The sequence below is a fragment of the Marmota marmota genome, unplaced genomic scaffold (assembly GCF_001458135.2).
Source record: "Marmota marmota marmota unplaced genomic scaffold, marMar, whole genome shotgun sequence".
NCBI classification, from domain to species: domain Eukaryota; kingdom Metazoa; phylum Chordata; class Mammalia; order Rodentia; family Sciuridae; genus Marmota; species Marmota marmota.
The window spans coordinates 22,099,553-22,113,121 of NW_026000026.1; the positions used below are offsets into that span (position 1 = coordinate 22,099,553).

The 13,569-nt window shown below is 38.0% G+C and overlaps 1 protein-coding gene across 5 annotated transcripts in view; it reads right to left on the bottom strand.

The window, feature by feature from the left end:
* Positions 1-13,569, bottom strand: part of Cnbd2 (cyclic nucleotide binding domain containing 2) — a 70,581-nt gene that overhangs the window by 15,731 nt on the left and 41,281 nt on the right. For 4 of the 5 annotated variants that reach the window (XM_048811047.1, XM_048811046.1, XM_015481110.2 and 1 more), the window contains one exon: positions 8,296-8,410. In XM_048811047.1, the coding sequence (XP_048667004.1) occupies positions 8,296-8,410 (115 nt within the window). Of the gene's footprint in view, positions 1-8,257; positions 8,411-13,569 lie in introns of all 5 variants that reach the window. The other variant, XM_048811048.1, reaches the window with a different exon arrangement.

The following is a 13,569-nucleotide window of genomic DNA, read 5'->3' on the forward strand; positions in this document are numbered from 1 at the left end:
CTGATGTAGGAGGATCACAAGTCCAAAGCTAGCCTTAGCAACTTAGTGAGGCCCTAAGCAACTCAGTGAGACCCTGTATCTAAATAAATATTAAAAAATGGGCTGGAGGGGCTTGGTGTAGATCAGTGGTAAGAGTGCTTGCCTAGCATGTGTGAAGCACTGGTTTGATTCTCAGAACCACATATAAATAAAATAAAGGTCAATCAGCAACTAAAAGGAGGGGGGTGCTGAAGATGTAGTTCAGTGGTTAAATGCCCCTGAGTTCAATCTCCAGCACCAAAAAAAAAAAAAAAAAAAATTCAATGCAATACTGGACTTCATGTAATGTCCCTCTATGGCTGGCTCTGTGCTAGACCTTTTCTAGCCACTTCATCCAGGCAAGTGCGATTAGCCTAATTAGACATAAGATGAAGAACCGAGAGTTCAGGTCACTGATGAAAGGGCTGATGCTTGGATTTGAACTCAAATCTATTTGATTCAAAGTTCATATCTTGGGGCTGGGGATGTGGCTCAAGCGGTAGCACGCTCGCCTGGCATGCATGCGGCCGGGTTCGATCCTCAGCACCACATACAAAGATGTTGTGTCCGCCAAATACTAAAAAATAAATATTAAAATTCTCTCTCTCTCTCCCTCCCTCTCTCACTCTCTCTTTAAAAAAAAAAAAACACAAAGTTCATATCTTCAGATTAACAGATCACACTTATCTCAGCTTTCAAACTGGGCTTTCAGATTGGGGCAGGAAGAGCAATAAAAGATAAATGGATGACTGGATGACTAGTCCCAGAACCTTGGACAAGTCACATAATCTCTTTTAGAGCTTTGGTAGGGTTATTGTAAGAGTTGCCAATAAAGTATGAGATGCCTAGCACAGTACCAGCATACAATAGGACCTCTATGCAAATTATTGAAAAGATCTCCAAATAAATACTATTTAAAAATAAGAAGGCAAGCCAACTACTCAAAAACACTATGCTTAATGAAGAAGTAGGACAAAGAGTTTACATGGCATAATTCCATTTTTATGAAACTCTAAGAGACACAAATTTAACCTATAGTGACAGAAAGCATATTGGTGGTTGCTTACGGCCAGGTGCAAGAGGTGGAGATTAACTGGGAAATGGCACAAGGGAACTCTCTGGGGCAATGAAAATGCTCTATAACTTGGCTTTGGTGGTTATGTGGGGGTATGGATTTATCACAATTCATTGAACTACATATTTAAAATATATGTACTGGGCTGGGGATGTGGCTCAAGCGGTAATGCGCTCGCCTGGCATGCTCAGGGGCGCTGGGTTCGATTCTCAGCACCACATAAAAATAAAATAAAGATGTTGTGTTCACCGAAAACTGAAAAATAAATATAAAAAAATTCTCTCTCTCTCTTAATTATACCTCACTAACAATGATTTTAAAGAGATGTTAACAAATAAATCCAAACTCCATAAGCAGTAGGCCTAGCTTAACAAGCACTTATGAAAAGCCCTGAATATAATTTTTTAAATTTATTTTTTGGTGTAGATGGACACAACACAATGCATTTTATTTTTATGTGGTGCTGAGGATCGAACCCGGGTTCCTCCTGTGCTAGGCGAGCACTCTACCGCTGAGCCACAATCCCAGCCCATAATTTTTAAATTTGTTTTCTTATTTTTGTTTTTGGTACCAGGGATTGAACCCAGGGGTGCTTAACCACTAAGACATATCCAGCCCTTTTTTTCATTTTGAGACAGGGTCTTGCTAAATTGCTGAGGCTGGCCTCAAACTTGTGATTCTCTTGCCTCAGCATTCTGAGTTACCAGGATTACAGGCATTTGCCATCACACCTGGCAAGCATGAACTTTTTGAAAGGTATCTTGGCAATGGCAATATCTGTCAATGTTTTAAATGTACATAGCTAGTATACAGTGGATCAAATACTCAATCTAGTAATTTAAGAACCTGTCCAATATGTTTCCTTGTACAAGAATGCAAAGATAAACCTATTAGGAATTCACCACAATAAGGATTGGATAGTGAAAAATTGGAAAGAATTCAAAATATCTGCATAAGATAATTAAATTAGTGACCATGTATCCATATAATAGAAAAAAAATCAGTTATTAAAAGTCATCATGTCAGGTGCAGTGGTGCAGGCCTGTAATACCAGTTACCTGGAAGGCTAAGACAGGAGGACCACAAGTTCAAGGCTAGTCTTGGCAACTCAGTGAGATCCCCCCACCTTTTTTTTTTTCCTTCTTTTTTTCTTTTTTTGAATACTGAGTATTGAACACAGGGCCTTGCACTTGCTAGGCAAGCACTCTACCACTGAGCTACACCCCCCAGCCTGAGACCCTATTTTAAATTTTCTTTTTGGTACTGCAGATTGAACCCAGGGATGCTCTACCGCTGAGCCATAACCCCAGTGCCCCGCCCCGCAGCCCTTTTTTGTGTTTTATTTAGAGACAGGGTCTCATCAAGTTACTTAGGGCCTCATGTAATCCCAGTAAATTGGGATCATATGCATGCGCTACTATGCCCAACTTAAAATATTTTTTTAAGGCCTGGGGATGTAGCTCAGTAGTAAACAAGTGCCCCTGGGTTCAATCCAAGTGCCAAGAAGTACAAAACAGGGCTTGGTGGCACACACCTGTAATTCCAGAGACTCAGGAGGTTGAGGCAGGAGGATCACAATTCAAAGCCAGCCTCAGAAACTTAGCAAGGCTCTAAGCAATTTAGTGAGATCCTGTCTCTAAATAAAATATAAAAAAAGGGCTGGTAGGGGGTTAGGGTTGTGGCTCAGTGGTACAGCATTTGGATAGCATGTGCAAGGCACTGGGTTCAATCCTCAGCACCGCATAAAAATAAAAAAATAAAGGTATTGTGTCCAACTACAATAAAAAAAAAATTTAAAAGGGCTCGGGGCGCTGGAAATATAGCTCAGATGGTAGAGTGCTTGCAAGGCAAGCACAAGGCTCTGGGTTTAATCCCCAGTACCACAAACAAACAAAAACAAAACAAAACAAAGCAAAGGGTTGGGGATGTGGTTCAGTGGTTGAGTGCCCCTGGGTTCAATCACCAATACCTAAAAATATATAAAATAAAAAAAGGGCTGGGAATGTAGCTCAGTGGTAAAGCACCCCAGATTCAATCCCCAGTACTATAACTCACCCCCCCAAAATAGCCAAACATACAAAATCCCCAAAATTCATAGTTTAGGGTTTTGCTTCTAGCTAAGAAGAAAATAACAGGGACTGGATGTTCCCTCTCACCTTACACTATTAAAATACTGGACAATATGTATATATTAAAAAAAACTGGTTTTAAGACATTGAACATCAGGTAAGAAAAGACACACTATTGCCCAGCTATTTTCTGGTCTGTGGTTTATGGAGAGGAAGCTCAGATGGAGCCCCTCAACTTCCCTGAATAGAGAGAGAACAGAGTCAGGGGAAGGCAAGATGGCTAGAGTTTACAGAGCAGAGTACCAGAGAGTAGAGAGCTGCACAAAGAGAGAAGTTCAAAGGTCTGCAGAGGGCTGCCTTGAGGATCAGCTGAATATTGATCAGATGGTATTAATAGTAGATTAGTAGGAGGCTGAGGCGGGAGGACCACAAGTCTGAGGCCAGCCTCAGCAACTTAGTGAGGCCCTAAGCAACTTAGTGAGACACTGTCTCAAAATAAAATAAAAAGGGCTAGAAATGTGGCTCAGTGATAAAGTGACCCTGGGTTCAATCTCTAATACCAAAAAAAGTTTATTAGACAATACAGTATAAAGATTAATAAAACTGAAGACACCACAATAGAAAACTAGCAAATGATAGGAAAAAAAGACAAGTAAAAATGATAAGCATGCAGAGCATCAGTAAGCCGTGAAACAACTTTGAACAGTCCAATATACATGTAATTGGAGTCCCCAAAGTGGAGGAGAGGGAAAATATTGGAAAATTAATGGACAAAATTCCAAATCTGATTTTAAAAATATAAATCCAGAGATCCAAGAAGTTAAATGACATGAAGAAACATGACAAAAACTCTTAAGATACAATATAGTCAAATTTTTTAAACTTACTGATAAAAAGAAAAAATTTAAACCAGCTAGAGTAAAAGGGCACATTTTATACAAAGGACATACAAAGTTATTCAGAAATTATAAAAATTAAGGTTATTAGACCTCTTGTTGATTAATAAGCAAGTCCTTCAACGCATAATCTTCAAAATACTAAAAGAAAAAATCTGTTCACTTGTGTTCTATACCCAGTGAATATTTTTCTCCAAAAATGAAATAGTTTTTAGACATAAAAAAGTTGAAAGACTCTATCACCAACAAACCTGAACTATAAGAAATATTAAAGGAAGTACTTCAGGCAGAAGGAAATGTCACCAGATGGAAATCTGGATCTATGTAAAAGAATGAAGACCCTAAGAAATGGTAACTATATAGGTTAATATAAAGACTTTCCTTATTATTATTTAAATATGTTGAAAAGATAATTGACTATTTAAAGCAAAGTAATAACTTTTTTTTTTTTTTTTTAACCAGGGATTGAAACCAGAGGCGTTTTATCACTGAGCCACATCCCTAGTCCTTTTTATTTTTCATTTTTGAGACAGGGGCTCACTAAGTCACTTAGAAACTTGCTAAATTGCTGAGGCTGGCCTCAAACTTGAATCCTCCTATCCTTTTATCTTTGCCTCCTGAGTTGCTGGGATTACAGATGTGAGCTTCAGTGCCCCACATGTGAAAGTAGAACCATATGATGATAGCACGATATCTTATAGAAGAGAAATATAAGTATACCATTATAAGCTTACAGTTCTGTATGTGAAGTCGTATATCATTTGAAGGTAGACTGTGGTAAATAAAAGGTTTATAAATAAATCATAAAGTAATCACTAAAATAACACAAAAAAGAAATAGTAAATAAGCCAACAAATAAAATAATTCAAAAGGCAGGGGAAAAGGAAGAGGGAACAGGTGGGACAAGCAGAAAATAAATAGAAAGTTGGGCATGGTGGTGCATGCCTGTAATCCCAATTACTTGGGAGGCTAAGGTCAAGGCCGTCATGGGTAACTTAGCAAGACCCTGTCACAAAATTAAAAAGAAAAAAAGGGAGAAAAAACAAAAAGAAAAGAGAAATGAATGGCAAGATAGTAAGTTTAAATCCAACCACAATCAATAACATCATTAAATGTAAATGGTTTAGACGTCTCAACAAAATGTCAAAGACGGTCATATTGAATTTAAAAAAAAAATAAAAGCAGGGTCTGGGGTTGTGACTCATCGGTAGAGCGCTTGCATGCATGTGTGAGGCCCTGGGTTCGATCCTCAGCACCACATAAAAATAAATAAATAAAATAAAGGTATTGTGTCCAACTACAACTAAAAAATAAATATTAAAAAAGTAAAAAAATAAAAGCAAGACACAACTATATGCTGCCTTTAAGAAGCCCACTCTAAAGACATGAATAAACATAAAAGAATAGAAAAAGATACATCAAGTTAATACTAATTAAAATGAAGTTAAATTAAAAAGTGGCTAAATTAATATCAGAAAAAGGAGAGTTTAGAGCAAAGAGTATTATCAGAGACAAAGAAATTTATATTACAATGATGAAAAGTTCAAACTTAAATATCTATTCTTTAATAAGACAGTTTCAAAATATATGAATCAAAAACTGATAGAAATGCAAGGAGAAAAATATATCTATAACTGTAGCTGGAGATTCTAACAACTCTATTAAAAACTGATAAACATCAGGAAGGATATAAAGATAACTTGACTAATACTATAAATCAGCTTCACCTGATTAACATTCACAGCACACTGCACATAATGATAGCATATTCTTTTCAAATACAAATGGAACATTTACCAAGATCCATTATATTCTGGGCCACAAAACAAATTTCAGTATATTAGAGAATTCAAACTTCACAAAGTAGGTTATCATAAAAATAAAACAACAGAAAGATGGCTGGATAGTCCTCAGATGTTTGGAAACTAACACCCTTCTAAATACTCAATTATTCAAAAAGAAGAAATCGAAAGGGAAATTTAAAAGTATTTTGAATCGGGCTGGGATTGTGGCTCAGGGGTGGAGTGCTTGCCTAGCACAGGTGGGACCCAGGTTCAATCCTCAGCACCACATAAAAATAAAGGCATTGTGTTGTGTCCATCTACACCTAAAAAATTAAAAAAAAATTTAAAAATGTATTTTGAATCAAATAATGCATAGGGTCAAAGAGTCACTTTTCCAGCATAACATAGATAATTAGAGAAGGACCCTGCATTCAAACATAAGTGATGTGGCTCCTGAGGCCATCCTCTTAACTACAACATTAGCCATGATAGATACAAAGAAACCAGAGCCTGAAACCTTGAATATTCAACAAAGTTACCCAGCTAGTAAGTGGGATTCAGTTCCAAGTTTTTTTTCCCTATCTTTCTCCTTTGTCTTCCTGTGTTAGCCTTCCCATAGTCAGACCTCCTAAGATTAGAATTTAGGTTTGGCTGCATCTGTGAGGTGATCCTTGGGGAGAAGAGCCCAGGTTAATGCCTAAATTATAACATAAAAGGACTAGTGGGAAGCATGTCAGTACTTAGTCCAAGGTAAGATGTAAAACACCTGAACCATTACAAACGTCTGAGGGCTGGGGTTCCTGACCCAAGTGGATAAGACAAAACAAAACAAAAATCTCCAGAGGTTGGAAAAGGAAAGGAAAATGCCATAACTGAGATGTGAATAGAAAAATCCTGCCCTCTAATAAGGATGCCTGGTCAGAACCTTGGCCAGTTCTATAGGCTATTATCAGACAATGTCTGTGTCCAACAGTGGGAATGGAGAAAGAGAAAGACTGGAGATATTTATGAAGAAAAGAAAAGTCTGCAATTTGGAATCAGGCCAGAACTCTGAAGTTCTCCACTGTTGTTTTTTTCCTTGTGATCCTTAAATAAGAAATTCACCTTTCTGAGCCTTGGTTTTCAAATCTGTAAAATGAAAATACAATCATATCTTTTTGAAAAGCTATTATGAGGGGTTGGGGATGTGGCTCAAGAGGTAGCGTGCTCGCCTGGCATGCGTGAGGCCCGGGTTCAATCCTCAGCACCACATACAAAGATGTTGTGTCCTCCGAAAAACTAAAAAATAAGTATTTTTTTTTTTAAAGAGAGAGAGAGAGAATTTTTTAATATTTATTTTTTAGTTCTCGGCGGGCATAACATCTTTGTTTGTATGTGGTGCTGAGGGTTGAACCCGGGCCGCACGCATGCCAGGCGAGCGCGCTACCGCTTGAGCCACATCCCCAGCCCATAAAAAATAAATATTAAAAAATTTAAAAAAAAGAAAAGAAAAGCTATTATGAAAATGATGTAATATGTAGAAACAGCCACCTGGATACTTCACAAATAATCAGAACTCAGTGATTGATACCTGTTCCTCATAATTATGAGCAGACACACGAGTTTGGATAAGGCTCTGTAGTGTGTACGCACTTTGCAACTTGGAATGTAGCACCTAGGATATGTTTATCCGTTGATTATGAGTTGCTTCGGACTAGCCTCTAGATGCCAGGCTAGTCCTGGGCCCTAGGAATACAAAATCCTTACTGAGCTTAAATTCTAGGGAAAAACATATTTAAGAACCATTTTAGATTCAATGCTATTATTTCAGTGGGGCTACATATGACAGAAGAGAAATACAGGGTATTTAAATGGAATATAATGAGGAAAAAAAGATCCAGCATGAGAAATCAGGGAGAATTCTCTAAAAAAAAAAAAAGATGTTTAGTCTAAAATCTAAAAAGCAGAAGAAAACTGGGCAAAAAGAGGGATGTGTATGTGCGAGGCAAAGAGTTGATGGCTACATGGCAGAACCTGCAGAGAGGAAGAGAGGAGGCTAGAAAGGAGGCAAGGCCTGTGGACCAGGTTTCTACACTGGTAGAATCAGACAACCTGTTGGCTCTTAGAGCTCTAAATGTTTTATTTTTATTTTTAGCTGTAGATGTTCATAATACCTTTTTTCCCCCCCTGGTAGTGCTGGTGATTGAACCCAAGGGCCTTGTGCATGCAAGGCAAGCATTCTACTAACTGAGCTATATCCTCAGCCCCCATGATACCTTTATTTATTTTTATGAGCTGCTGAGGATCAAACCCAGTGCCTCACATGTGCTGGGCAAGTGCTCTACCACTGAGCTACAACCCTACCCCGTGATCTAGATGTTTAAGAATCTATGGACAGGGAACTGGAACCAGGATAGGGCCCAGGGGCTCCCTTACCGTGGCTGTCAGCTTCCAGAGGTGGCCATCTGGCTTACCATTGAGATGAGTCCCTAGAGGTCTGTCATCTGTCAGCTCCAGATGCTGCCAGATCCACTTGTAATAGTAAGGGGAGGTCTGAAGGTCTATCAGCCGCAGGACTTCACAGCTGCCCTGGACACATCAAAGGTCACAAACAAAGGATTAAACCCCAATACTCTAGGCAAGCCAGGCTTTAAAGATAAGCTTTCTATATTGCATCTTACCCCAGTTTGTTGTATTTGCTTAATGCAAGTTGTTTCATGTTTTTTTTTTCTTAATAAAAGTGTTATTTACTTATCAGAAAAAATCCAAACAACTACAGAAGCATAGAAACTAAGTACAAGGCTGGCACTGGGGAAAAAATATCACCACAGAGGACATTACTGGGACAGTCAGTGAAACTGATCATGAACTCCAGATTATATATTCTATAAACATTAAAAGTCCCTAATTTTGGCCGATGTGGTGGTGCACGCCTGTAATCCAGTGGCTTGGGAGGCTGAGGCAGGAGGATCGTAAGTTCAAAACCAGACTCAGCAAAAGCGAGGCACTAAGCAACTCAGTGAGACCCTGTATCTAAATAAAATACAAAATAGGGCTGAGGATGTGGCTCAGTGGCCAAATGCCTGTAAGTTTAATCCCTGGTATCCCCACCCCTGAAAAAAAGTCTCTAATTTTGGTAATTATTCTGTAGTTAATTTTTATCTTAGAAAATAATCATTTAAGTATTATGAATGATACTTAACTTTTAAAAGTTTCAGGTGAGGAAAAAAATACATATAAGAGCAAAAGTAGCAAAATATTAACTGGTGAATCTGGGTTACAGTTTTTCAGGAGTTCTTTATCCTATTCTTGAAATTTTTCTATAAATTTAAAATTATTCCAAAATTAAATAAAATTATTCAACCAAACAGAATAAGATTAAGTTAAAACCACATTAAATCTAACACCCAGAAATAACTAGTAGCAATGTATTATGAAATGTTATTTCAAACTTTTCTCTATGAACACATACGAATTATAAACATACAAATGTTCATAAATGAGTTATGTAACACAGACTCTCTCATGCCAAAAATATTTTATGCATCATGATTTTTTAATGATTGGATATTATTCTATATATACTATACTTTATAAAATTAAAAACAAATATTCGATTGTGCAAAAGAAGTCAATCAAAATGCAAAGAGTACAAACTGTATGATTCTATTTTATATGAAGTTCAAAAACAGGTAAAAGCAATCTGTGATGACACCGGTCATAAGAGTGGTTATCTCCATGGGAAAATTCTGTCTGAGAAGGGCACAAGAGGGCCTTCTGTAGTGCTGTAAATGTTCTTTAGCTAGACTGGGGCAAGGATTACATTGGTGAACACATATGCAGAAAATTGTATAGTTTAGATTTGAAATCTTACTGCATATAGGTTATTTCTCTGAAAACATTTTTTTTCAAGATTCATATTTGATTGTCTCAATCTGTCAGTATTATATACAACTATAATTTGTTTAGGACAGAAAAGTCCCAAGTTTAAATGGGGAGGGGAGAGAACTCAATCACCTTCCCAGACTCCTCTAGTGGGGTGCCAATGACCTAGTTCTAGCTAATGAAATATAAGTGAAAGACTGCTAGATAAGACTCCCAGGAAAGCTATTGTCCTTCTCCTTCCCTCTGCCTGAAACTCAAATGTGGTGGTTGGTGGTGAAACAGCCATACTGTGAACATTAGAAATAAAGCCAGGGGCTGGGGATGTGGCTCAAGCGGTAGCGCGTTCGCCTGGCATGCGTGCGGCCCGGGTTTGATCCTCAGCACCACATACAAACAAAGATGTTGTGTCTGCCAAAAACTAAAAAAAAAAAAAAAAATTAAAAATTCTCTCTTCTCACTCTCTTTAAAAAAAAAAAAATGATCTCCACACTTCCCACCCTTCTGCCTTTCATGCTTGCTCGAATCCCCTATTTGCTCTTTTTTTTTAAAAAAAAAAAAAGAAAGAAAGAAAGAAAGAAAGAAAGCCACAAGTGCGGAGGCACTAGGTTTGATTCTCGGCACTGCATACAAATAAATGAATAAAATAAAGGTCCATCAACAACTAAAAATATATTAAAAAAAAAAAAAAAGAAAAGAAAGCCACAGCTAGAGATCAGGAAGGGAAAAGCTAGCAGGGGCCTGGATTCTTGATGGCTTCCTAGAACAGTTGTTCTAGTCCCAGAATGCTTCATTCTAGACTATTACATGAGAAAAATAAATTACTATTTAATAAGCCACTTGCAATTGGCTCCTGTGGCCTGTATCAGAGAGCAATTCTAACAGACATTCTGTGTCCTACAGGAGGACATTAAAGCAGTTCACAAATACTCAATTTCTCGCAGGCACATGGCAGGATTGGACTTTTTAACCCTTTGATGAATTGGGCCTAGGGCATAGCCTTTTTATTTGCTTGGGTGAATTTTCTTAGATTTTCTAGCAAAAGGACTCATGATACTCTTGAGTGGAAACTTTAGAGGTCAGTGCTTGATTCTCATTTCTCTTCTTTCTCTATTCTAGGGATTAAACCCAGGGCATTGCACATGCTAGGTAAGCACTCTACCATGAGATACAACCCTAGCCCCACTGCTGATTCTCAACATTCCTTTCTCCTGAGAATGTCTATGCTTCCTTGATCATGCAAGCACGAGTCTATGAGTCTCCAGTGGCTTTGGCCCTTAAGTGACCAAAAGGAGCAAGACCTCCCTGATGACCCGCTATGGGCAAGTAGCGTAATGGAGAAAACCTTGGTTCATTACTCCTGAGACTTGAGAATTATATCCTAAATAATACCCATGTTTTATTATCTTCTTGAGAATAATTCCTAAAGGTATGTGTGTTTTAAATTTTGATACACATTGCCAAACTGCCTCCCACAAAGATAAGCTCTGTTTATTCCCTCAACAGTCCATGAAACAGTTCATTGCATATTTGCCAACACTGAGTTTTCACAATCCTTTTAATCTTTGCTAATCTGACAGGTTAGAAAGAAATGTCATCTCTTTTTTAATTTCCTATTTTTAAAAAATTTTTAGTTGAAACTCTAGGAGACACATTATAAAGGGGCGAGTTTCAAGACAGATTACTGTTGGCAAGGAAGAAGAAGGGAATAAACATTTAATAAGCCTTATTATATGCCAGGCATTGTGCTTGGATCTTTACTCAACATTCATTCAACAAACATTCATTACCCAGGAACTATAGGTGCCTTACAAAAAATGAGAACAGTTTGCTCTAGGAAAAGTCTCTTGTGGGTCTTAAAATTGCAGCAGTATCTGTGGAGAGATCAGTTTTACCATGTGTCCCCAAATGATAAGCTACTCAGAACGAATTGATTATAGACATTATATTTGTGACGCCAGCGGAAATCACATTTTCTGACTTTCTGCAGTCGGAAGGATGCCCAGCTGCTGATTTCGCCCTCTGGTGGCAGTATAAGTAAAGTACAGTAATCAGGACTGCAGAGTTTCCCTCCCAGAGGAAGAACACTCAAGGCACTAACCAGGCAGGAAATAAAAGTGAGAAAAAAGAGAAGTCCTTTTAGATGGCACAGGCACTTTTCAGTTCCAACCATAGTGGGCCATACCAGAATACATCCTGGTGTTTTCTGATCTTCTGAATTTCAAAGTTAGTAATCAAAATGTTTATGTACAAGCTTCACATGAATGATTAAATCAGATTTTAGTAATATACCCAAAAGGACAAACCAAACTCATCTGCTGGCTAAGAAATAAGAACCCCCTAACCTGCTGTCACTCTGTGACCTCTGTATTTCTTTTATCAGAATGAAGCCCAAGCTCCCCTCCATTAGAATCACCTATAGCACTCACTCCACTGCAGATTCCACAGTAATGAACTAATCTCTGCAGAGATAGGAATCTGCCTTTTTAAAAAACACCTGAGGAGGGCTAGGGATGTGGCTCAAGCAGTAGCGCCATGCGTGTGGCCTGGGTTTGATCCTCAGTACCACATACAAATAAAGATGTTGTGTCCGCCAAAAACTAAAAAATAAATATTAAAAAATTCTTTAAAAAAATTAAAAAATAAAAAGCACCTGAGGGGCTGGGGGCTGGGATTGTGGCTCAGCGGTAGAGCACTCACCTAGCACAGGCGGGACCTGGGTTCGATCCTCAGCACCACATAAAAAAAAAAAAAAAGCCTTTTCATCATTACCAAAATTTGAAAACACCTCCCTTAGATTAGGGATGCTACAACTTAAGTGTGCATCAGAGTCATCTGGAAGGCTTGTTAAGACACAGGTTACTGAGCCCTCCCTCCCAGAGTTCTGGATTTAATAGCTCCTGTGTGAGCCTGAGAATTGCATTTTTAATCAGTGATGCTGATGGCCAAGTGATGCTGATGGTCTAGTCACTGAGAACCAATGAACTAGTGCATGAATGTTAACTGAGTAAGTATGTGCTAAATTAATTTTCATTACCAGAATTTATGAGGTGAGTGGTCCCATTTTACAGATAAAGGAATAGAGGTAAAAACAGATTAAGAACCATCCCCAACTATGTGCTAATTTGAATGTAATCAACATACTAATTAAAAGAAGTCTTGAATTTTATATTCCTCATCACTCATCCCCCCTCAATTTATTCTGGCTCTATGGAAAGAGCTGAAGCTGGGCATGGTGGTGCACACCTGTAATCCCAGTGACTCAGAAGGATTGAGGCAGAAGAATCACAGGTTCAAGGTCAGCCTCAGCAACTTAGTAACACCAACAGAAACTTAGAAAGACCCCGTTTCAAAGTGAAAAATTAAAAAGAGCTGGGGATCCAGTTCAGTGGTAAAGGGCTCTGGTACCAAAGAAATACAAAATTAAAAAAAAAAAAATCTGATAAAATCCATTTAGAAGGCTCGGAATTGGTACCAAAAAAATTTAAATATTAAAAAAAAAAAAAAAAAAGGAAGCCAGGCTTGTGCACTTGCCTGTAATGCCTGCAATCCCTGTGGCTCAGGATAGAGTTCAAAGCCAGCCTCAGAAAAAGCCATGTGCTAAGCAACTCAGTGAAGCCCTGTCTCTAAATAAAATACAAAACAGAGCTAAGGATGTGGCTCAGTGGTTGAGTGCCCCCGAGTTCAATCCCTGGTATCCCCACCCCTGAAAAAAAGTCTCTAATTTTGGTAATTATTCTGTAGTTAATTTTTATCTTAGAAAATAATCATTTAAGTATTATGAATGATACTTAACTTTTAAAAGTTTCAGGTGAGGAAAAAAATACATATAAGAGCAAAAGTAGCAAAATATTAACTGGTGAATC